Source organism: Rhamphochromis sp. 'chilingali', assembly GCF_963969265.1.
Source record: "Rhamphochromis sp. 'chilingali' genome assembly, chromosome: 12".
Lineage (NCBI taxonomy): Eukaryota > Metazoa > Chordata > Actinopteri > Cichliformes > Cichlidae > Rhamphochromis > Rhamphochromis sp. 'chilingali'.
In genome coordinates this window covers 7,369,112-7,380,075 of record NC_137939.1, presented here as the reverse complement: position 1 = coordinate 7,380,075, position 10,964 = coordinate 7,369,112, and the positions used below count along the sequence as shown (strand labels likewise).

At 37.4% G+C, this 10,964-nt stretch overlaps 2 protein-coding genes across 5 annotated transcripts; one reads left to right on the top strand and one right to left on the bottom strand.

Moving 5' to 3' along the window:
* Nucleotides 1–259: 259 nt before the first annotated feature.
* Nucleotides 260–6,023, bottom strand: LOC308407564 (2,7-anhydro-N-acetylneuraminate hydratase). Of its 3 annotated transcripts, none has more exons than XM_080899311.1 (14): nucleotides 5,847–6,021; nucleotides 5,454–5,562; nucleotides 5,155–5,239; nucleotides 5,006–5,079; nucleotides 4,853–4,912; nucleotides 3,936–4,043; nucleotides 3,497–3,553; nucleotides 2,992–3,122; nucleotides 2,753–2,807; nucleotides 2,552–2,644; nucleotides 2,324–2,458; nucleotides 1,655–1,756; nucleotides 823–984; nucleotides 260–612 (listed from the first exon to the last, which is right to left on the bottom strand). In XM_080899311.1, exons 1-14 carry the CDS (start codon nucleotides 5,858–5,860, stop codon nucleotides 454–456), a joined length of 1,344 nt encoding a protein of 447 aa, XP_080755437.1. In that variant the 5' UTR covers nucleotides 5,861–6,021; the 3' UTR covers nucleotides 260–453. The 3 variants fall into 3 exon arrangements, with proteins under 3 accessions (XP_080755437.1, XP_080755438.1, XP_080755439.1); XM_080899312.1 differs by having other exon boundaries at nucleotides 5,454–5,555; nucleotides 5,847–6,002; XM_080899313.1 differs by having other exon boundaries at nucleotides 470–612; nucleotides 885–984; nucleotides 5,847–6,023.
* Nucleotides 6,024–6,483: 460 nt separating this feature from the next.
* taf10 (TAF10 RNA polymerase II, TATA box binding protein (TBP)-associated factor) lies at nucleotides 6,484–10,286 on the top strand. 2 transcript variants are annotated; one of them, XM_080897889.1, is made up of 5 exons: nucleotides 6,484–6,864; nucleotides 8,618–8,775; nucleotides 8,901–8,965; nucleotides 9,705–9,819; nucleotides 9,965–10,286. In XM_080897889.1, exons 1-5 carry the CDS (start codon nucleotides 6,738–6,740, stop codon nucleotides 10,052–10,054), a joined length of 555 nt encoding a protein of 184 aa, XP_080754015.1. In that variant the 5' UTR covers nucleotides 6,484–6,737; the 3' UTR covers nucleotides 10,055–10,286. The 2 variants fall into 2 exon arrangements, with proteins under 2 accessions (XP_080754015.1, XP_080754014.1); XM_080897888.1 differs by having other exon boundaries at nucleotides 6,487–6,870.
* Nucleotides 10,287–10,964: the final 678 nt, after the last annotated feature.

Sequence of the window (10,964 nt, the reverse complement as noted above, 5' to 3'; positions counted from 1 at the left end):
GCTTCAAATATGAGAGTCAACAACCCATTTTACATCACATGCTTAACATGAACACAGAATATAATCGTACTTACAAGCATATATTTCTCATGCTCCAGTACAGCCAACTTCAGAGCTAATATTTTGTGTGCTGGTATCAACTTGGCCAGACTCCATGAACTTTTCCTATATTTACTAGAGAAACTTGAGTACACAAACCCGCTTCCTCCCCCTAGTGGGGTGGTGGAGCTACTGCACCCAGCAGTGGCAGCACAGGAAGTGAGTGTCATTGTCATTAATCATCATACGTTCTCAGGACATCTTTGCTTCACTAGAAAAAAGTCCTTGTTATATATGTCAGTGTGTGGATATAAATCTAGTAATTGACAAATGAGAAAGTTTAATAGTTTTGTTCAATAACTAACAATATAGGTATTACTACACTGATTTATTAAGAAGCTATAACAAAATATGCTAAAAAAAAATGTTGTAGGTATTTTTTTTTAAGCTCTGTTTAATGTCCCCACAGTGCAGCACTCTGCTCTCTAGTCGTGAGCGCTCAGCTTCAAACACCAGCAAATGACTCTGCAGTGTCTCCACAGGACCAGACCGTATCAGTGATGGATCATTGTTCTGTATGCATATAAAGATATATGAAAACAAAAATTAGCCATCACAGAGCAGATACACATAGATACGACACATGCATCCTTTAAGTCCTGCATCACAGGTACAAGAAAAGCAAATACAGACAATCTCAAGTGGAAGTAGAACTCAGCAACAACAAATCTTATCTAAAATTAGATATTTTAAAAAATAAAAAAAAGTGTAATGAGCACTCACTGCCACAGCAGAAATGAAGGCATGCATAAGGCAGTAGTCTGCTCCACCATGTCCACTCATACCGAACTGCCTGGTAGTGTTGTAGTCTGCTGTGTGCTTTCTGGATTTCTGGGTCAGGAAGTTGAACACATGGATCTCGTGGCCATTGCATGAGAGCTCGCCCTGAGAAGACCCAGTTCATTATGTAGGAAAGAGCTGAATTTTAGTAAAATACTTAACTCTATGTTTATCAAATACTAAAGATTCAAGGAGATATCATTTCATCAGTCGCACATCAGTAGTATGAATGATAGCTCATCGAACTGGTTTTATCAACAAGGTTTTTGTCTGAATATTGAAACTTTGTCCTGTTTTTGAGGGTGTCCAAAGCAAAATTGAAAGTATTGTAAAACAACTGAATCAGTTTTATCAAATAAGGAATTGCTAAAATATAATAGTTTTTAAATCAAATGGTCATAAAAAAAAAAAACATGGAAATACACAGATTTCTGTGAATGTATGACGAGGCAGGAAATCCCTAATTATAATAACATATCATTGTTAAACCATTTTTCAACATATTATGGAATGGGTGATTTTGGTCTGCGGTTCTGCTTTATGATGCAGAAGAGTGCCTTTGTCCTATGAAGTAAATAACATGCTTCTAACAGTTTGAACTGTTACAGGGTCTATAAGGATTAACAGTGCTGTGATATATGTTTCTTACCTGCTGTATCTGTAAGCATTCACACTTTTACTTTTATATAATTCATTTGCTAATTAATGTGTTTCTATGTGATTTTCTTCAGTCTCTCATTCTCATCTTTCCCAGAGACATTAATTACAGTCCTACCTTGCTGCCGTAAATGGTTGTTTTTCGCTTACAAATCTCCTCAGTGAATGCCACCATGGAAAAGGCTGCCGTCACACCCCCTTCAAACTCCATGTTGACAACCTGCTCAGGAGATCAGAAAAGTTAAAAGAGATAAAAGGAAAGAATCACAGACCAAATAAATAAATAAACAAAGTGCAGTCTGGGAATTCGTATGTCAGTCAGCTGATTTAAGCTATGGGGACAATGTCCAATATTTTGGGCAAATGCACATAATTACAAAACAAAAACTAATCTCAGCAACAACTAATGGTTCTGTAATTACAGTCCTCCAAATTCAACCTGTCTTTTAGTCTCACACACACCATCTTCCTGCTTGCAACAAAGCCTGCTTAAATATGAGAGGTACAGTATAGAACTGCAAAACGGCAGAAACCAGAAAGCTTCTTGTGCTAAAAAATAAATAAATGAATAATAAATTTCACTGTGTTTAAGTTATTTTAACTCATATGCAGATAACTGTTTGTTGAGATTAAAGAAAAAAGAAAGTACACATAATGAAAATGGTGCAGGTAGAAGTACAATATATTCTGTATATTCTAAATGCATCTTTGATGCCTGATAGGAACCTAATACTGCATAACTGAGTCAGAAAGGGTCAGTGCTGCAGATTTCACAGTGTTTTCTAACCTGGTTACTGCAGACATCATTGTCACACTCATAGACACAGCGGCCATACGGTCCAGTCTTCAATGCCTCTGTTACTGACTCAATGTCTGGGAGTGAATTGGGGCATATGACTGATACTGGCCAGCCAGTGTGACCCTAGCACACAAACATACAAAACACAAAAATTATTTATAAGAAGTATATAAAAAAAGTACATAAATGATGAAAGTAAATTGGTGAAATTTTTACCTTCTTCACACTGTCCAAGTAGATTTTGCATGCTGAGTACGGGCAGTCTTTTTCTACTGAACAGTTAAGGCAGCGATCTGCAGCCCCTGCTGGCTGACACAAAACTAGTAACGTCACATTTTATATTCATGCTTAGTACAGAGATTTCTACCCATCATGGCTACTGATTATCTTCATTTGATCACTGAACAGACAACATACCTTGTTGTCTTTATTGAAGTGGCTGACGGATCCAAATGACGACACTTTCACACACCTGCCAAGAACAAACTAAATAATCAAACTACACAAAAAAACATCCCCATTTACCTCTAGTCCAACAAAATTGGGCTAAACATGTAGTTTTCTAGCTGTTTTAGGCCAAAATAAAAGAGAAAGAAAATCTTACTTTTGAACACTGAGCCTTGAGTTTAATCACTGACTACTGTCTAATGATATACCTGCGCCCTCCAGCCCAGTGATGTATGAGGTCAATGTCATGGCAAGATTTAGTGAGAAGAGCAAAAGAGCTCTCTGCTTCGTTTCTCCAGTTCCCTCTAACAAACGAGTGAGCAAAGTGATAAAACCCAACCTGGAAGAAAGATCGATTCTGTTTTTAACCATGCTGCAGAAATGTTAACATTGAATAACACTTTAAAAACCCTGAAAAAACCCAAAACATAACAAAAACATACAATGCTACAAAATTTTGTCCACAGGCCACAACTATGTGCAAATGTCTCCAAATTATGATTTTCTTAATGAATATGTTAATTATGAAACTATGTCTTATATTGCAATATAATATTAACAACAAAAGAAAAATCAACATGTGTCTGTTAAATTCAATTTAACAATGGTAATAATAATAATAAATTATTATTATTATTATTATTATTATTATTATTATTATTATTATTATTATTATTATTATTATTATTGTTTCTATCGTATCTGCCTGCTCACCGGTTCCAGGTGCTGAATATGGATCACTTCACCTATGACTCCAGCGTCTATGAGCTTCTGTAAAAGACCATTTATTTTTATAAATAAAAAAAACAGCAAAACCCTCATACAGATTTTGTAAATTTTCTTTACCACTTTCCCAAGTATGAGAAAATTGTAGTTTTGACTTAATCAAGTCAAAACAGCCTCAGCACTCTTGATTAAAATGCTGTTTTTGATGGGTTTTTTTTTTTTGCACTTTCACAAACACAAAAGAGTGCTCTGTTTGCTTATTTTTCCTCAATCCTGCTGATTCTGTAAATGTGTGGCTGTTTTGAATGAGAAAGAGTTCCTATAGATTTTAGGCAGATGAAGTTTAAGTGTTTGAACCCACAATAGATTCCACTACCTGCTGAAGAAAACTGTCACAGCTGGATAAAGTGCACTAGAAAATGCTCACCTTTATCTTGTGGATGACTGGATCGTACCGGAGAACGTGACCCACGGACAGCATCACGCCGCTCTGAATGCAAGCCTCCACGATCGCCGTGCAGTCTTCTACAGTTGTCTGAAGTCATGTGGGGACATTAAAAGAGGGACGCTGTGCTTCAGTTTGATGTAAAATACTGAGGGTGTGTGGTTTTGTTAAAGCTTTTGCTCAGAATAGTGAATCGTGAAAGCAACTAAAACAAACAACTGTTGGGTCACTCTAGCTCAAATCAGCAGATTTTAAAGCTTTAAAGTTTGGACACGTAGAACAATTGCTGTAAAAATTTAGCTTCATGTATCAAATACTTTTCCAGATGTCCTTTCTTTGAAAAAAATAATCTGTTGACCCACTTTCAGAAGTTTTTTTTTGTACATTAAAGACCTATTTGAAGATATTTAATATTTAAAACACTATTCAAGATAAGCCTGAAATTTTCACTGGTCTTTCTTGCCATCTGTAATTTTGAACAGATACATAAAAAATGTCTAAGTATTAGCCAGTTTATGGTGTCCTGTAAAGTTCCATATTTGAGCACACACTAATAAAGTTCACATTAAAGAAAATTAAAAGAAAACACAGACTACTTTTAACATTATATTTTAAACTGTCTTCTCTAAATACAAATTTCAAGATAGAAGAAAATATCTTTGCTTGATGTTGATACTGTTGTTCAAACACTGCCTCAGATTTTAGAATGCTAAAATAAATGGTCTGAGAGAGGTTCAATGGGCCATTTTTCTAAACAATACAAGTTAAAAAGTATTTTTTTAAAAAGAAGCTAAAATCAAACTGTGTGTCCAAACTTCAGACAATAAAACTTTTGGTGCAAATCAGGGATTCATTATTACTGTAAAATCAGTTCATCAATAACATCCACAAACACTCACTGCCATTGGTTTCTCCAGAAGAACATGGTATCCCTTCTTTGCAAAGGCCACAGCAGGTTCCTAGGAAGCATAAATGTGATCACCATAATAATTAATTTAAGAACATCTCAAAGTAATTTAAACCAATAAATATTTGCTGCAGACAATGTTTACCTTATGGAGGCGATCTGGGGTGCAAATTAACACAGCGTCTGCAAACTTGTCTCTTTCAACTACAGCCTGCCAGTCTGGATAAAAGAGGACTCAGTAAGGACAAGGCAGATAATTATAAGGATTTGACACTTTTTCTCTCTTCCTCTCACCTTCAAATACGTTTTCCTCCACGATTTTGTGTTGTTTTTGAAGTTTGGTCCTTGCAAATTTCCGTGGATCAGCCACTGCAACAACCTGAGGAGGTCAAAGTGAATAAATCAAGGTACGCCCCGTTAAATATTACAACTTACTATGTGACATTGGTAGGAACAGCTTGCATCAATGACTTGAGCATAGAAGGGTTATAATTAGGAGACTAATTTCAGATTTCAGCTATTTCCTTTCGACAGACGAAGACATGCTGACGTTTTGACAAATGTTTCCCTCAGAAACACAAGCCTCTCCTAACCTTCATTCGTTCGGGATGAATAGACGCATACTGGGAGTAGATTTCACCCCGACATCCTCCTCCTACCACGATGGCACGGACAGGAGCAGTCATTTTGCCAGCCTGTGAACTTTGATACAAATTAAAGCTTGTAGGTACACCGCCACAAAACCGAAGAAAATACATAATCGTGAGATTACAGGTTGAGCAGTCCTCTACAGATGCACGATACTTCCCTTAATACGGCGATATGTAAACACGTTAAACCTACAGAGATAGGCACAAAATTGCCAATCATTTAAAAGTGGACTAAACTGAGTGATTATTGAACAGGGGACGAGAGGAACTTTGTGAAAGTCGTTAATCGACGTTTGTGGAGAATTTAACTTGCACGTTTATAAAGGCTGTCAGTACCTGTTTTGTCCCATTCAACTGTCACAAACGTCCGTCTCCCGCGTTGGTCAGACGAATACAGGACTAAAATTTGTCCAGAGCTCAGCATACAGTCCACTGCAGTGAAAGACTGACCACAAAAACGGAGACTCACTTCTTCGAACAAGAATATCAACCGAGAAAATGTCTGACACTCCCTTAACGCCCCCTGCAGTGTTCACGAGATCGCTCTGCTGTATTCAGTGCACCTCGTAAACTACCACTTCGCACCGCCAGTAGAGGTGAATCTCTGTTTAAAGGTATAAAATCGCACCGCTAGATGTCAAAAGATTGCAGACTGCAATCAATTGAATGCTGATTTCTTACAGGAATTTTCTGACAGGGCAACATGATTGCTTATTCAAGCCAGAGCCTGATCCCATGTCTTCATAATGGATTCATTTTAAGTTTATGAGAATGCATCAATTTATTGGAAGACATAATTACACACTAATCATTTTATATTTGTGAGTACAATATAATTTTGAACAAATCTGAATTAAATGCTTTAAATATCACGAAGAAAGTGTATTAATTTATAACCTACAGTCTCCGCTACGGCAGGGGGCGTAGGAGGCGGTGTGCAGTCAGCAATAAAACACATAGAAGAAGAGGATGACTATAGGTCACGTGAAGCGATCTACTTTACAGTGGTGGCTCAGCGTTTTACTGCAAAGGACTTAGGAACACTTCTGCTACGAGTTATAGTTTTTTTTTTAGTTTTGGTAATTCATTTCGTTGAATTAAAGGGTAGAGTTATACTAAAACAGAATTTTGTAAAATATTTGTCTTACAGCTATAAATCGCGGATTTGTGGTGTTTTGCATATTTCGGTGCTAGTTAACCACGGTTAGCTCGTTAGCTAACGCCAACATGAACATGGACAACTTAAATCAGTCTGTAACAACAGGAGTGCCTTCTACCACATCGTCAACGGCAAGTAATTGCATTGCCAATGATAATACGACAACCAACGTGAGCAGCATCCCGTCGGTCACAAGTAATGGTAACGTAACGTGGCTTTGTTATTGTCTTTGTTATTATTCTGAGAGCATTTGATGATTTCATCTCGCTGTGGAAGTCGGAATTTTCCACGATGTACATTGACTTTGTCAACATTACCAAGCCTGACTGAGAGAAACGCGTACTAACCTGGCTGCCGTCTTACACTAAAGTGATTTAAACATATTTATTACAAAACCTACCAACTACCATGTTTCAGGTTAAGTCCGTATCACTAACTTAACCACTGTAGCAATTTTTAGATTGTTAGTACAGTAATTTGCAAAAGTCTCAAGCCATCCATGATTTCCTTATATTTTGCCAGGGAAGATTGGAAATGGGTACAGTGTATTGCAAAAATGTTAGTATATAAGGTAAAAACAGTTTGTGCAATTCTCACAAGCTTGAAAATAAAGTGAATATTTGATATGATCACCTTTATTATTTAAAAGAGCTTGAATTCTCTCAGGCAAGCTTTCTTGTAGGTTCTTTAAGTCGTCACAGAAAGTTCTGATTCTATTTATCTGACTGTTGAGATATGTTTTATCACTCATTCAAGTGACGTCTTCAGTTTCAGCTGACTGTGGGGTCCCCAACCTTGTGAACATTACATTTGCATAAAGACTGAAACTAACACAACTGACTAACTGTTAGGTCAGTTTCCTGATTACTAATATAGAAATTGTCATGATCATTAATTAATGGCCATGGGTACCGTTCAGTGAGAGTTGGGGAATTGGTGCAGTCACAGCATTGTGAGATGGTGAAAGACCCTTTGGCCCCATCCTTAAGATAGATTTAATTTTTATGTAAAAATGGGAAACTACTTCTCCAAGTAGTCTTTAGCAATAGTTTTCCAGGCTTCTTGAAGGACATCTAAAGCTTCTTTGGATGTTGGCTGCCTTTTGCTATGTTGTCTGTCAAGGTGGTCCAACTATTCTTCAGTAAAGTTGAAGTTTGTTCTTTGGGATCCCGATCCATGAGTGATAGTGCTTAATTGTATATTTTTCTTTCCAGGTATTTTTTAATGCATTAGCAATATGTTTGGCGTCATTGTCATGCTAAAAGATGAAACTGTGTCCAGATAGTTTTTTGTGGTGGATATCAAAATCTGACCCTATTCATGTGTGTTTATAATTTAATCAAGTTTACCTAAATCCTCAACACCACTGGCCAAATAACCAAGCGGCAAAAGGTGCAACTTATCCTTTAGGTGCAGATGCACAGCTACACTCTTTTGATGATACAAATGTTCACATTTTGGACTGACAAAACAGATGGTTTGAAAGAGGAGTAAAATAGGCCATCTTTGCCCTGTGTCAACAAACATCACTGAACACAAGCTGCCACCTTCAATGCTATCTTGAGATCCCTTTCCAGACACTTCAACCCTTGCCTCAGGTAACCTCAATAGGTCATGATAGGGAGGGGCAAGGTCTCACTTTAATTTCACTTGAAACCTCTGGTTTAATGACTCATTCCCTTTTTTAACTCCTTGGCTCATGTCATGTCACACACGATTAATAGTAGGTCAACGATTATCTCCAAAGGTGACATTCTGCACTAGGGTTTAAATATCTGGGACTCTCCACCTTCGTTATTTGAACTGAAGAAGCTTTTGGATAAGACGTGAAACGTCTTCACAAACTTAAAGAAGTTCAGTTGGCCTCCTTTTGCCTAATTTTCCAGAGGGGTAAAGCCACCCTTTTTCCAAGCATTTAATAGACCCTTCTTGATGTCTCTTTTTATAGCTTCGTCCTCATCGGCTGTGGTGACACCGTCTGCAGACACATCTGTTTCCAATGGAGTGTATGTTCCTGGTGGCATCACCAATGGAGATGTGAAGCCTGCTGTTTCCACCACGCCACTGGCTGATTTCCTCATGCAGCTGGAAGAGTACACTCCCACGGTAAGTCAGTTAACCCTGCTACATCATATCTTCACATGTTTTTGACAGTAATGTTTCTTAATCAGTGCTTGATTGGCATATACATAAGTAGTTATTAACCCCCCCCCCCCCCCCCCCCCCATCAGATTCCTGATGCAGTCACAGGCTACTACCTCAACCGGGCTGGCTTTGAGGCTTCTGATCCAAGGATGTGAGTACACTCAATTCTGGTCTAATGTCATGGACTTGTCAGTTTAGACATTAAATACAGCAAAAAGGCTCCACCTATACATGTGTCCTTTAAATAGACTGGGAAATTGTATACTAGGAACAGCTTTGTGTCTGTCAGTGTGCACGCATGGAGGAGTACATAATCCTGATATGAGTGTGACTAACAAAACAAACAGCACAAATCATAAGGCTGCTCAGTTGGTACATTCAGAGGTTTGATTGATAGCCACCAATTTACTTAACAAACCTATGACTTAAAAGCCTTTATATAATATGAGTTCACCATTAAAAACCCGAGTTCAAGGCACTGAATGAGTCGGAAATTAATGTAATCTGGCATTGGGAACATGTTGAAGTCACAAATAGATGACTGTATTGTCAAATATTTCTATGCTCCTGCTTAATTTAAAGAATTTCCCAATGGTATACAGCATTTCTTATCTTAATACTGTATTAGTCAGGTAGCACTGTGCTTTCTGATATTAAAGGGAGTGTTGGCTGATTAGATTTGCTTAAAACAAACTGGCTTTAACCTTTTAACCAAAATGCAACATCTCTAACCTTGTAAGACTCTTTAATGTCAGCTTTGTGATCACTCCGAACAAGATCAGAGAAAATCTGAGGTTTATGTGTGTGGTGTTTTTCAAAGTAAGGATACAGATAGGCTGTAAACCATTAAGGGAAGAAGTCATTAATTATTTTCTTTTTTCCATGCATAGAATTCGTCTGATCTCCCTCGCATCTCAGAAATTTATCTCAGACATTGCCAATGATGCGCTGCAGTACTGCAAAATGAAAGGCACTGCCTCAGGAAGCTCAAGAAGTAAGACAAAGGTAAGCTTGTCTAATTTTAACAGGCACTTTAAATATGATGTACAATATTTAGAGAGCGCTGTGTGAGTGTTGCTAGAAGAGGAAGGTTTCATCTGCTTTCAGTTATTTTTGTTCCTGATAATTTTCTTCCTCCTCCCGTGTATAGGATAAGAAGTACACATTGACTATGGAGGACCTGACTCCTGCCCTCGCAGAATATGGTGTGAATGTGAAGAAACCTTATTACTTTACATAAAACAATTTCTTTAGAGCTTTTTGCTATTGCTAGTACTTATCTGCCTGCTTGCACAGCAGAGTTTGTGACAACCTGTATTGCTATTTTTTTTTTTTTTCTCACCTTGAGTTAGAACAACTTTGAGAAATCTTTGCAGTCAATTTGCATTTGGTCATTTGTTTTGTGGCGCAGTCTTTGCAATTTGTTAATTTGTAAAAATGTTTTATTGTGAAAATAAAACCTTTAACAGAAACATTTTCCCACAAAGGTGTCAAAATTAGTTAAGCTAATCTTTTCTGTATGACTTTTGTTCCTCTGCCTTACAGTTCAAATTTCTTCAAATGTATTTTACTGGATTCAGATCAGGGACATACTTTGTCATAACTTTCTCCTTTTTCTTCTTTAAAACAACTTTGGTAATTGTCGGTCTGTCTGGGATCATTTTCGTTTTGGAAACTTCCCCACTTCCAAAGCTTCTTCAGACTGGGAGCCTCGCTTAAGTATATAAGGTTTCATTTATAATGCTGTCTTAAAATATTGTCTGAACTACAGTCATGCAGCTACATCTCTATACATCCTGGCCGACACAGTTCCTCTTAGCCCTTGCTAGAGCCACATGAAACCTACTGCACCCATCAGACAAGGCTTTGTTTTTTGGTGAAGGTCAGATTATCAGTTTTCCTGGACTTTTGTGAACAGTGATTTTTTTTTTCTTTTTTTTTTTTTTTTTCCTCCTTTATGGATGCGGCCCATGACAGCTTTATGTGATGTTCTTCACAAATGTCAGATACCAGAGCAGGACTGACACTCTGGAATTCAAGTGATTTACACCCCCAACATTTTCATTTTGTATTGTATAATTAGTCTAAATTGGAAATTTCACGTGTGAAAGATTTTTTGCTGCTGTATTTATAAGCATAGATTTGAGATT

Coding starts and splice junctions, on each gene's coding strand:
- LOC308407564 (XM_080899311.1), bottom strand. Junction 2,645..2,752: donor ACTTCAATAAAGACAACAAG/GTATGTTGTCTG, acceptor GTTTTGTGTCAG/CCAGCAGGGGCTGCAGATCG. Junction 985..1,654: donor CAACCATTTACGGCAGCAAG/GTAGGACTGTAA, acceptor GGGTCTTCTCAG/GGCGAGCTCTCATGCAATGG.
- taf10 (XM_080897888.1), top strand. CDS start 6,738: ATGAACATGGACAACTTAAATCAGTCTGTAACAACAGGAGTGCCTTCT. Junction 6,871..8,617: donor CCCGTCGGTCACAAGTAATG/GTAACGTAACGT, acceptor CTCTTTTTATAG/CTTCGTCCTCATCGGCTGTG. Junction 9,820..9,964: donor GCTCAAGAAGTAAGACAAAG/GTAAGCTTGTCT, acceptor TCCCGTGTATAG/GATAAGAAGTACACATTGAC.